The sequence below is a fragment of the Schistocerca serialis genome, chromosome 4 (assembly GCF_023864345.2).
Source record: "Schistocerca serialis cubense isolate TAMUIC-IGC-003099 chromosome 4, iqSchSeri2.2, whole genome shotgun sequence".
Classification (NCBI taxonomy): domain Eukaryota; kingdom Metazoa; phylum Arthropoda; class Insecta; order Orthoptera; family Acrididae; genus Schistocerca; species Schistocerca serialis.
This window is the reverse complement of record NC_064641.1, coordinates 628,252,580-628,266,525: the sequence shown is the minus strand read 5'-3', so window position 1 is coordinate 628,266,525 and position 13,946 is coordinate 628,252,580. Positions and strand designations below refer to the sequence as shown.

The 13,946-nt window shown below is 40.1% G+C and overlaps 1 protein-coding gene across 9 annotated transcripts in view; it reads right to left on the bottom strand.

Annotated features, from left to right (window-relative positions):
• The window catches only part of LOC126475450 (D-aspartate oxidase), a 245,700-nt gene that overhangs the window by 12,793 nt on the left and 218,961 nt on the right, over positions 1-13,946 (bottom strand). For all 9 annotated transcript variants that reach the window (XM_050103316.1, XM_050103324.1, XM_050103319.1 and 6 more), the window contains exon 6: positions 4,807-5,073. In XM_050103316.1, coding sequence (XP_049959273.1) covers positions 4,807-5,073 — 267 coding nt within the window. The remainder of the gene's footprint in view (positions 1-4,806; positions 5,074-13,946) is intronic.

Sequence of the window (13,946 nt, the reverse complement as noted above, 5' to 3'; positions counted from 1 at the left end):
CCACAGTATTCAGGTGGAAATATTGGAGTGTGTGCAGAGGAGATTTTTAACCAGCCCCTGCAAAAGCATCAATCTGCTATGGGTACCTGGTCATTCAGGAATTAATGGCAATGAAGAAGCCAAAAGGCTAGCCAGGACAGGTGCGGCGACTTCGTTTATTGGACTGGAACCTGTCCTAATCATCAGCAAGGAGATAAAGTCGAAACTACGTTGTTACATCAGGAGATTGTGTGTAGAATACTGGACTAGGATCCAAAAACAAAATCATGATAAGCTAATCATGCCAAAGCCATGTTTCAAGTGCAGTTCAATAATCCCAGACTTAAACAGGTGACAGTTTAAACTCATGATAGCACTAAGGACTGGCTACAGAACTTTAAGAAACACCTACACATGATGGGTGTAGAGAAAGCAGCCCCTACGTGCAGACTATGAGGTGACAGAGATGAAAACACACCCCGTCTAACTTTCCAACATGAAGTGTTAGAGGTCAAAAGACACAGAATATGCAGGTCATTAAGGCCTGAAGCGATCATGTCTAATAAGGCACAATGAAGGGTATCCTACTATTCTTTAGGAGTACCAGCTGGCTTTACTAGAATCACAGGGAGCGAAACTACGCAATAAACTCAATTTTGGTGGAGGCAAAGATGGGCTATGACCACTTTCATTTTTGGTTCCTTGTATAAATCAAATCAATTATCAGAACCCATCTGCGTCTGCCCCTAGAAATGTCTTACAGTTTCAAATCTGGTTTCAAAATATGTCTTACCATTACATACTCTACCTGAAACCCTAGGATATATCAAAGTCTCTCTCACATATACAACCTTCTTTAACAATTCTTAAACTCTGTGCAAAATTCTACCAGGAACCCTCCACATTCATTCCTTTCCCCCTGTCCATGTTCTGCTAATATCTATTATTCTCTTCCTTTTCCTACTATCAAATTCCAGTCCCGCATCATTTTTAATTTTTGTCTTCTTTTAAGCTCTTCATCATTGTGGAACTATTAGGCACTTAAAATTTTACTACTGTGGTACGGTTTCGCAATGCTGTTCATTGTAGCTTACATACATTCCTATTTTCTTATTCATTATTAGACCACCTCCTGCACTATCCCTATTTGATTTTGTGTTAACCTGATCAGAAGTCCTGGTCTTCCTGCCACTGTACTTCACTAATTCCCCACTACATTTAACTTAAAACTATCCATTCCCCTTTCTAAACTGTCTATCTATTTCCCCTATTAATAGATCTAACATTCCAAGCTCTGACCACTTTACTTATATTACTTTTTAGTGTCCGGAAACCACGTCACAATCTTTCAGCCCAGTATAGCACCATGTCCAAGGCTTCTTTCTTGTCCAGCCATAAATTGTCAGGGTTGCACCTATAAGGCCAGTTGAGCAGATGCTCCATATCCTGCACAGTCACACTTATCATTCGTGGTTCCAAGACCCCATCTAGTCATATTTGTCTTCACTGGAACCACCCCTGCCCTTATCCAGTTCAGTGTCCTCCATGTCTTCCAGTTTGTACTGAATCCGCTGGGCACTTCCTGTGCAGGTGGGTAATCAGCTGGTGGTTCTTCTATTATTGTGGCTAAGAACCTTTTACAGGATTTCAATTGCCCGGGTTTACACTCACTGCCAAAAACAGGATGTCGATCTTCAATAGTCTGTCTGAGCCTCTCTGTGAATTCATGTCACGTTCTCCGAGAGTTGGGATTCGCAAACCCGGCAGCTCTATACAGCATCCTGTTGTTAATCGACATGTTTCATTAAGACCTATGTTGACCTTCTTTGCATGGGTTGATCTGGACCATACTGGGAAGGCATATTCAGCTATAGAGAAGCATAAGGCTTGTGTGGTGGTTCTTAATATGGAAGGTTTAGCACCCCATCTGCTGTTAGCTAGTTTCTGCAGAATATTATTTCTGGCAGTTACCTTTTGTCGTGTGTTTTTGCAATGGTACCTTTATGTCAGATCATCATCTGTGGAACTATTAGGCACTTAAAATTTTACTACTGTGGTACGGTTTCGGTACTGTGGTACGGAGAGCTGCATCAAACCAGTCTCAGGACTGAAGACCACAACAAACATGTCAGATCTATCTAGCACCACACCCAGGTAAGTTAGTTTGTCGGTATGCTCCAGTGTGGTATTATTCCAAGAGATGTTAAGTTTATAGTTAGCTTGCCAAGATCAAAGGTGGAAGGCGCTGACTTGTCTTTTGGACAGTTTGGCTTAAGAAAGTTGTTTTTATAAAACTCTGACATTTCTCTAAGAACTTTTTCCCCACTTCTGTTCTATATCGTCTAAGGTCCTCCCCTGTGCTATAATTGCCAGGTCATCTGCATACAGAAACTGTTTTGTATGCTTAGGCACTGGTTGGTCATTGGTGTACAGATTAAATAGGGAGGGCGCCAAAATGCTTCTTTGGGCTAGGCCATTTTTCTGGTTTCTCGATCTGCTCTTTTTCCCATTGAGGAAAACATAAAATTGTCTATTTTGTGTTAGGGACTTGATAATCTTAACAAATTGATAGTCTCTTAGTTCATTTTAGAGCTTCTGGAGCAGCAGCCTGTGATTAATTGTATCATGTGCAGAGCTAAGGTCGACCATGGTTAGCACTGTTATCTTTTTATTTTTGTATCCTTCCTCTGAAAACCAGCTCGTTGACGAACATGTTTCATCTCAATACAGTCTGTCATAGGATTTAAAATAAGTCTCTCATACAATTTGTAAAGATGACACAAGAGAGATATTCGGTGATAGCTCTTTGGTGAATCTGGTGCCTTCCCAGGTTTCAGGAGTGCCACTATCCTTGCTTCCTCCTCATCTTGGGGATCTTACAAGTTTCGCGACATTGACTGAAAAGTTGCAGGATCCAGTTCTTTGTGCCCGTTCAAAAGCATTTGATATGCTCTGTGCACGTGGCATCCACCCCAGCTGCTTTGCCACTTTTCATATCGCTGAGACCCTTGCTGATTTCCTTCATTGTAAAGGGTGTTAAAATCCTATTAGTTTCTGATTCTGAAGTCCTGTTAACTTTTACTCTGTTTTGTATTAGCCTTTCCATTCAGGAGCAGTTGGTGAGCCACCTGATTAGGTGTTACTGCAGCAGACTGTTTGGGACCATTTGGATCTCTGTCAAGTTTTTTAATAAGATTCCAGGCTCTTTTGCTGCTATGGGCCATATCCATCCTCTCCAGGGTCTCAATCCATCTATTTTGCCGAGCTTCACTTAGCATTTCTTTTAAAGCCTTACCACATGGTATGGTTTTTTGATTAAAGGGGTCCTTTTTGTATAATTCCTCGTACTTGGCTAGGAGATGCCTGGAGTCATCAGAAAGACTTGGAATGAACTGCTGTCGGTATCCTCGTGGTATATGTTGTCTGGAGGTTCTCTATAGCATTCGTACAAATGCCTGATAGTTCTCTGGGGTTGGGGCGAAGTTTACTATGCCTTTATCCAGTTACTCTGCGATAGTTTCCCAACTGGCCTTTTTAAAAGAATTCTATTTTTGTGTCTCCCAATGTCAGCTTCCTCTTGAATAGTCCCCACTCACAGATATGCAAGGTGGACTTTGATCTCCTAAATCCTCTACCCAAGAGGATGCTATCATCGTTAAGCCAAAGAGTAAAGATCCATTCCTTCAGGAAAAATAATGACTAGATTCCCCTTGCTTTAAGCCATTTTCAGTACCAACATAGCAAGGTTATGTTGGTTGTGGGGCAAGTAGGCATACACAATTGTTCAACTGTGGTAGGTCTTTGCTTTCTCCCCTAGCTACAAAAATGTGTTCACTATGGTTTTCATGGTAGTTTCTCTGCATTCCTATTTTCTCATTTATTATTTATTACTAGACCTACTACTGCATTATCACTACCTGATTTTTGGTGACAGCCCTGTAACTCACCTGAGCAGAAATCTTTTTCTTCCTGCCACTGCATTATCACTACCTGATTTTTGGTGACAGCCCCGTAACTCAGCTGAGCAGAAATCTTTTTCTTCCTGCCACTGCACTTACTAATTTCCACTATATCTTGTGCCAGTTAGTATTACATATGATATTACAATAAAAGAATCAAATATAAGGCTAATGAATCTTGTTTGATTTTCACAGCTTAGGATAAGTGTTGCCCTGTAGCATACTGATTACCAAAATAATTTTTGATAAAAAAAGCTTAGAAAGTGAACTGCATGTAACATAATTTCATCTCTCTGCTGCAATCTGTGTGGTAAAATATCAGTTGACACTGGTATATATTACTGATGCAGTTGTCTCTTGCAGGCAATTTCAGAGACTGTATACTTACAATAACTAATTTTCACATTGGTATTCAGAAATAATGACTACTACATAATTCTCAACAGTGAACCTGTTTACTACGCACTCATATTCCTTTTATTCCAAGAGCAGTTACAGCATCACACCCTTCAATGCAATGATTATACCACAATCATATTCAACTGTTAAATTAACTTATTTCACATCGCTATAACATACCATGTACATGAAATAAGGAATTTAATAACTAAATGGTTACTTCATAAACCTGTCTGCTTTTCATTGAAATGGCCAAGCTGATATCTTAACTCACTCCACAAAAAAGGCTTTAAACAGGTAACATTTACACAGTAAGTGTGAGATAAGGTTAGAAAAAGGAGACGCACAAATAATCTCCCAATCTCAAGCAGCAGGGTATGCAGAGAGATGTTAGACGCAGACTATAAAAAACAGCTTACAAAAACCATTGAAAACGAAAGTAGAATGCAGAAAGTAAACGAAGTATTACCTTCAGGCCATTTATGTTTTCAGCCTCCACTCGAACAGGACTGCGATGTGGTCTCAGTCCAACCCATTCTCTGATAATAGAAGCTTTCTTGAGACTTGGGACAAGAGCAGTGCATCGTTCTAAAATAGACGCTGTATCGTGACGGTTCACTCGCAAATCATAACTGTCGTAATTTCGACAACCCCCAAGGGTTGCAGCCTCTATACCAGGTATTATGTAAGTATCAAAATCACCATAGAGAAAAGTTTTTATCCATGGTGCATTCACCTGCAACACATGACATTTAGAACTTTTAAAGAGTAGTGTACTAACAGACTGGCATTCTTGTACTTTCAATCAATTCATTAGAGGAAGTGTAGAAAGATTAACACATTTTCTCCAGTCACAATCACAATGAGAGAAACATACCATCTGGGCAATGACATACAATGAAGGGTTACTGAATTTTTTAAGACTATACACATTATTCTATTTAAGCCAAGAATCACTTCAATATTCTATATCAGATGTTAGTCTCTTATCAAGAATAACAGAAATCTATAACATATTATGTGTTTGGTCTTCTATGCAATATTGTTGTGTTTTGATGAATTAAACATTTCAATAGATAACAGACTCTAATTACCTTAATGTTGTGTGAGAAGGCAACGTATCTCCAAAAACGGCAATTTTCGACTTCTTTATTTATGTTCTTATGGCAATCAGCTGTATATCGTGTCAAAATACTGTACCTCCATGTTGCAAGTTTATTTTAGAGAGATACAGACATACTGGGACACATTCTTGTGCCTCAACGAAGTGCATCTCAATTTTGGAATCAGCAAAATCTATCAGAACTTATGTTCTTCTGACTCTTCATTTAATCACTAAATTTAGAAATGAATTTTAATCCAGCAGAGACTGCTATCTGCTTGTTTTGTATAATTCCATGTTCCTGCACTTGTGTGTTAGTTTCCGATGTACTGAAAGAGAAGTGTATGTTGACAAGCACCTAATAAAAAATCTTGCGATGTCAGGTGAAAATGTCGAATCATATCTCACTGCTGCATCATTTGCCTATCCATCAGTTCTCACAGTTCACATACAAGCTTTCAAATTATTTCACTTCCCCAGTGAGTATCAGCAAGTGGAGAAACACTAGACAAAACAATGACTATCCTTTGTAGGCACTGTCAACACGGTCATACTGCTTTCATTGTCACATCAGATTATGTTTAGTTTCTTGAAGGGCAGACTGTGAAGAGGTTAATGCCAGTGCACACACTCTGTTATAAAATGGAGCAAGAACACAGACTACTGGAGGAGGAATATAAGAAAAATGAATAGGCAGTCAGGAATGGCACACACACCAACTGCTAAAAAAGAAGTGCCGGCCAAACATTTAAGTACAAGAATTGCTGAAAAACCCAAGGAAGTGTAGTGAGCTCATTAGTGAGACTGGAGTGAGCAGGATGTTCCATGGATTCTGGATATTGAAAGATACAGAAATGCAGTGACAATATTTAGCTACACTTATTAAGAAGGTCCCTGAAGCAAGGTCACATTCTGATGGTGCAAAATGTCAAAGAAACCTGACGAAGATGTACTTTCTCCTGAATGGTGACTGAAGTTCATTTGTGTCTAGGGTTTCTCCTTAGAACTTTTAATATATCAGAAACATTTGTGCAACACATAAGAAAAAAAGAGACAACAGCAACATGATTTTGACTGCTGAAAAGAGAGGCCATCATAGTCCACATGTAAGGAGATCCAATATGAGAAGAGAGAGAATAAGAAACCACATAAATTCATTTCCCACTGCACCTTCGCATATCTGCCAACAGAGGTGTGACAGTTATTATCATGAGATCTGGTTGTACAAAGAAGGCACTATTATGTCAGAAACAATCAACTGATGAAAAATATTGGCTCCACAGAGAAATATTCAATACAGGGTTTAACCAAGATTTTCAAATACTACGAAAGATGTATGCAACCACTGCTACCGCTTTCAATATCTTTCAGAGGAAAATCATCAGGCAGAGAAAAACCAGCACACAGAACAAGGGAAAAAATTATATGAAAGAGCAAGCCTGAGCAGAAGAATGCCATTTACTGGAATAGGATCTAGAAGCTTTAGGGTACTGTCCAAATATAGCAGCTAAGGCCATTTTCTACAGAAGAAAAATAGCTGTATATGACACTCAGTATAAAATAAAGACACCAAAAAAGCTACAAATGACATGGGGCATGAAGGTGTGGCTTAATATGGATCAACTGAAGTAGCACTATGTAAATTTCAAGAACGCCCGAAGACTGCAGATGGCCGTCCAGTTGTTTTGTCCGCAGACACCTATGGAGGACAAAATTGAGAAGTCAATATGAAATTAATTTTTCTTCATGGTGTAGAAACTTTGAACATTCCCACAATGGAGTGTGATTCAGTCCGTGCCAGTACAGAGAGGGCTGCAAAAAATTTTAACATCTATGACCTTTAGCAGTATACTGTTGTTCAGACTGCATAAAAAACAAACACTGTATGAAGTAGTGGAAATGGACTAGAAGGACTGAATTTTGGAGTTTTGCAGAAGGAACAGTCGAAAAATACAAAAACTGCCAGTGAAGAAAATCAAGTACAATGTCTTAAGGTGTTGCAGATTCAATATCATAGAAGTTATATTAATCATATCCTTTTCAATCATTTCGTGGTCAACAATTCAAAAGTCTGCCAGTTTTCAGAAAATACTATAATTCTGATACAGACTTCCAGACAGAACCAAAATATTGGGGAACACTAAAAATTCAGGAAGAGAAAATAAAAGTCCTTAAGGATATTCGCTGCACTGGCATTATCAAGGAACAGTATGAAGCATTTTACACAAGTTTTCAAAAGGAGAAAGCTGAATATTCAGACAGCAGAAGTAATGGTTGTGATGAAGGTAATGAGGAAGTTAACATTCAGTGGCGGCATTCGTACAAAAATCTACTAATATGCATTTATTTTAACTAAAATTCATCTGTTTTTAGTGTGAAAATTAATTCTTTGTACTATATTTTCTCAGCCAAGTGCTTATCTCCAAAGTGTAATACATTTGTTTAGACTGAATTGCTTAGAATCATAATGATGTAAATCCTTAGCACTACATTAAACAGTAAATAACGCTCAGCAAATAAAGAATATTTTTAAAGGTGTACTACCATCAGACAATTTTTAAGTGTCTTCCTTAGTGGTATAGAGATCTGTCCATGAAGTTTTTATTATGCCACTGAAACGTGAAATTTCTTTCATCTGTTCTGTAAAATCATTAAAAAGGAGTTACAGTCCTCTCATTCTCATACAATGCTATTGCATTACATGGAGGATAGAGGAGAATACACATAATGAAAATTACGGTATATCGATAATTTTTACTTATGGACCGTCTGATAACAACTGAATAAAACACAATTTTAGTGCCATATGCATTTTGCCTTCATTTTCTGCAAGGCATCATCAGTAGCCTGGAATATGTACATATGTTTGCTATTTAATTTACATTTTGGTCACTCTATCTATAGGTTATCAAATAGCTAGGAACAATGGCTATGACACACATGTAGTACACAGGCTCAATCAAAAAATAAAAACACTAATACAAAACAAACACAACATTTCCAGAATACAAGGGAACTCACAAGCTGAAAACTTACGAACACACTCAACAAACACACACAATGACAGCTCCCCACAGAAAAGAACCAGATGGTACACCATGACCTACACACATAAACTAACACACAGAGTTCCAAATATCCTAAAGAGACAGGGCTTCCAAATAGCATATAAGTCTGGGCAAACCCTCCAATCACATCTAAGCCAACCAGATACCAAGAGGGACAAATTCCAACAATCAGGAATATATAAACTTGAATGTCAAAGTTGTGATGCAGTATACATAGGCATGACATGCAGGAATTTTAAAACACGATACAAAGAACATATCAGGTGTTGGAAGTACGAAACAAACCATTCCACATTTGCAGAACATTTAAAACATCATAACCACCATCCTACAAACATGAACAAGAAATGAAAATTACGAGAATAAGCAACCATGACAAACATCTTATACAAACGCAAGAAAACTTCCACATTCAGAAAGCCATCACTGAAAACAAACATGTGATAAATGAACAAACACACATCAGCACAGGTTCCTTACTACACGTAATTAAAAAAAAAAAAAAAAGGTAGTTTGGCAATAACATTCGATCTTTCGCAAAAACATCTGACACTCGGCAACAGAAACCAAAGCATTGCATTGAAACAAGTTTTCAGTGCATAGTGCTGTGAAATGTGGGGAAAAAAACCACAAATTGGCATTTATAAGAAGAAGAACGACACCAAAAATGCAACAGGAGCATAATATGCAGAAAATCGTCCATGCAACCTGTAAGTACAGTTCAACACATTGATAGGAAATACCAACCATCAGAACTGTTTATAACCTATAGGTAGAGTGACCAAAATGTAAATCAAATAGCAAACATATGTACACATTCCAGGCCACTGATGACGCTTTGCAGAAAATAAAGGCAAAACGCATATGGCACTAAAATTGTGTTTTATTCAGTTGCTGTCCGGAGGTCCGTAAGTAAAAATTATCAATATATCGTAATAATACACGCAACTGAGGAAGACAGGACTACAAAAGTGTATAATGAAAATTGTACACTATTTCAGCATTTCTCAACAGCTCAATAATCTCTCTGTTTCATCCCCCCCCCTCCCCCCCCCCCCCACTGTCTGTCTTTGTGTGCATGCTTGCTTGTGTACTTTTTTGTTTGTCCCCCCCCCCCCCACCAGGTGTAGTACAGCTCTTATTCTGATCATGTAATACGAATCTTGTACCAGTGCACCAGCTGTAATGTCAGAACCAATTGGGACTTAAGACATTCTAACACCACAAATGTATACAGCAGCCAGCACAGAAGCACTCTGATGGAAAGGAAAAAAATCGCAAGCTGTGTGACATAAGTGGAAGATAGTAGGTGTGTTTCCACATCCAAAAGATGAAATCTATTCAAATTTTGCACTAGTTGCATGAGAGGGACACTAGTAGTGCCATTATGAGATTACAAATCAGATTTGCTTTAAATATACACAGTAACCGTTATGAGCATTAGTTACCTCTGAGATTGGACTTGGTGAGTTGATGTTGGTTAAATGCCTTTAAAGCGACAAAGATTTCATTATCAACACCTCACCAGATTTGAATGAGGGACACCTGTACAATACAATGCAGGACCATTTGCAAGCTTGCATTCAACATGCTGGCAGTTACACCAGTTATATCATACCACAACTTCTTATTTGGTTTGGTTTATCTCAGGCTTAGATTAACTAGTGATCTAGTGATGCTAATCACTTAAATATATTACCTAGACAAATAAATTCCTGAAATTTCATCATTCTACATTAATTATTCTTTGGTGCTGTGATTCTTTTCTCATCAGTGTATGGGCCAGACAGCATCAGCAGACATTGGCCTTTTTAACAAGACAATTTACAAGCTCCCCACTGGGTACTAACAAAAAGCTGGCCCTGTATAACGTTAAGTCTAGATTAGTTCACCCAAATTGTTCTGGCCTCCAGAGGAACATCTTGCCAGGGAGCGCAGAAGCACTAAGAAAGGCTGCCTTGCAGTTTTATTTATGGAGGAACCAGTAGCAGGCAGCAGGAAGGCAAGACAATCAAGAGGTTAGCAGAGACATCATACTAGCTCCTGCATTTCCAGTCCAGTCTCTTGAACAACTGTTAAGTAAGTATGATGTACATATTCATTAACAGTTCTAACTTGAGCAGCTTTATCCTTGGGATTACCCAAATTACATACTATCACACATGACCAATCATTTGCATAAAATGGTCTACAAGCCATGCCTCATGATCTATTCTGATTGCTGCCTCCTGAAGCTAAGCTGGATACTTTCTGCTCATCAAGTCTCATATTCGTAAACAATCATGGTGTTCAAACTAACAGCTTCTCATTTATGAGGAACTGAAGATAAGCACCTGTCAAGTACAAGAGACAAAGGAAACACAGTTGGTGTCAGAGAGAGAGAGAGAGAGAGAGAGAGAGAGAGAGAGAGAGAGAGAGAGAGAGAGAGAGAGACTGACTACAGAGCAATATGGGCACTCGACCTTTCAATGTTTCAAGCAGTTCCGTGATTGAGAGAAATGAAAGGAGTTGAAGTAAAAGTGGACTATAGCAGTCAGTCAAGACTGAACTATCACAGTATTAACAATGGGCTGCATGCAGCTGACAGGTGAAAGACGACAGCAAGAGCTTGAAGGAAATCACAAAACACAGATGGAAATAATAAAGGCAGATGGGGGTGGGGGGTAAGAAGACAACAAGATAGTGGGAGACCATCAACAGAAGGAGTAACTGTAACAACTCACCATCACACTGAGGCACTAAGCGATAAACAAGTTCATAAACAAGATTGCATGGCTAAATAGTCTGACCTGACTACACTGTACCAGCAATGCAGCTCATCCAGGGTGTAGGCATACTGGGTCGACTAACCACAGGGAGAAAGATGGCAGAGAGGGGAGGTTTGGAAGGATGTGTGCTTGATGGCCGGGAGGGAAAAGCAGCCATCGCACATGATGGGAATGTGGTACCAGTGACCTCACTCTGACGCAGGCAGGGAGAGTTGCACATGAAACAAAATGATGTGAATCAGTGGCCTAGAAGGGAGAGGTAGAACAGAGGAAGGAGCAACCGCAGAGAGGAGGCTGCCTGTATAGACCAAGAGAAGCAGAGGACATGGTGGCAGAGATGGAGATTGGTGTGGAATGGGGGCTAGTAGAGACCGAGGCCAGGAAGATCCTTTCTACGTGGTTCAGAGAAGATAGTACTGGTAGCAGTGTATCAAAATTTCTTCGGTTGTAAAGTAGCCACTGTAGTTGAACATGCTGTGTTCAGCAGCATGTCTGTATTTGGGTGGTCAAGCCCGTTCTTGGCCAGTTTGGCAGTGGCCATTCAATTGGGTGGACAGCTGGTCAGTGGCCATATACACACACAAGGCTGTGCAAAAGTTACGGCAGAGCTGGTATGTGATTTGACATTTTTTACAGATGTCCCTGATTCTGATAGGGCAGGTTATGCCTGTGACAAAACTGGAATAGGATGTGCTGGGTAGATGGATTGGTCAAGTCTTGCACATGAGTCTTTCACAGATAAATGACCAATATGGCAACGGGTTGGGAATGAACGTGACATAAGGATGGATGAGGATATCTCATAGACTGGGAGGGTGGTGAAATTCCATGTTGGGAAGAGTGAGAAATATTATGGATAGGATTTTCTTCATTTCCAGGAAAAACAGTAAGTAGTGGGAGCCCAAGTAATGGGTATAGTTTAGTTCTTCCAGTCCAGGGTGATAGTAAATAATGATGAGGATGTTCCTTTGTAGCTGCTTCATGGAGGTATTCAGAAGATTAGGGACATATGAGGATATGGCACAAGAGACCTGTTTGTGGATTATGATTGGAAGGTAATGCCATAGCCAGGACAATGTACCTGTGCAGATCTACATGTATTCTGTTATATATGAAGGACTGCCCTGAAAGATCAGCATCACTGTTCATGGGCCTAACAACCACTCAACCACTCAGTTATATGGCAAGTTGTTACCTGTGCTCATTCCATCATTTATGTTAAGAACTCCCCATTGCCATACCAAGAACAAAATTAGTGTGTCCTATCTAAAGATAGGGCTGTTGGCCATTAAAAATACAGTTATTGTGACAATATACCGATGCTTTTAGAGTCCTTAACCCTTTTGCTTCTGTGAGTGTGTATACAACTCCTGCTATGCCGTTTTCCAGGTGCTGCAGATGTATATATGTATGTGCTGCTTTGGTTTTTCTACAGTGCTATGGATGTCTGTACGTGTCCTGAGCTGCCAACGTCTCACTGCTGTAGATGAATTAAGTTTTGAGTATTTCCCATACAAAATATGTGTCGCACTTGCAAAACTTTGTTTCAGTATCTTGAACTGTTTATGAGATATCAAACAATGGAAAATCCAAGATCGAATGTAACAATACCAAAGAAGGAAAGATCCTACTCACCAGATAGTGGAAATGCTGGGTCGTGATAGGCACAGCAAAAAGATTTACACATTTATAGCTGCCGGCATTAAGGCCTTTGTCAGCAGTAGACACACACACACACACACACACACACACACACACACACACACACACACACACACACACACACACAATGCATCTTGCACACACATCTGAGTTTCAGAGAACTGAACCACACTGTGAGCAGCAGCCGGCATTAAGGCCTTTGTCAGCAGTAGACACACACACACACACACACACACACACACACACACACACACACACACACACACACATGCATCTTGCACACACATCTGAGTTTCAGAGAACTGAACCACACTGTGAGCAGCAGCACCAATGCATGATGGGATTGGTGACTGTGTAAGGAGGAGGCTGGGGCAGGGCGGGGGAAGGATAGTATGGTGGAAGTGGTGGACAGTGAAGTGTTGCATTTTAGACAGAGGGCAGGAGAGAAGATGCGGAGGGGGGAGGGGGTAAGTAGCGGAAAGGAGAGAAATAAAAAGAAATTAAAAGACTGGGTGTGGCAGTGAAATGACAACTGTGTACTGCCGGAATGGGAACTGGGAAGGGGCTGGATGGGTGAGGACAGTGACTAACGAAGGTTGAGGCCAGGAGGGTTACGGGAACGTGGGAAGTATTGCAGGGAAAGTTCCCACCTGTGCAATTCAGAAAAGCTGGTGTTGGTGGGAAGGATCCATATGGCACAGGCTGTGAAGCAGTCGTTGAGATGAGGGAGATCATGTGTGGCAGGGTGTTCAGCAACAGGGTGGTCCACTTGTTTTTTGACCACAGTTTGTCAGTGGCTGTTCATGCAGACAGACTGCTACATAGAATGCAGCACAGTGGTTGCAACGTATATTGTAAATCACATGACTGATTTCACAGGTGGCCCTGCCTTTGATGGGATAGGTGATGTTAGTGATCAGACTGGAGTAGGTGATGGTAGGAGGATGTATGGGACAGGTCTTGAATCTTAGTCTGTTACAGGGGTATGAGCCATGAGGTAAGGGATTGG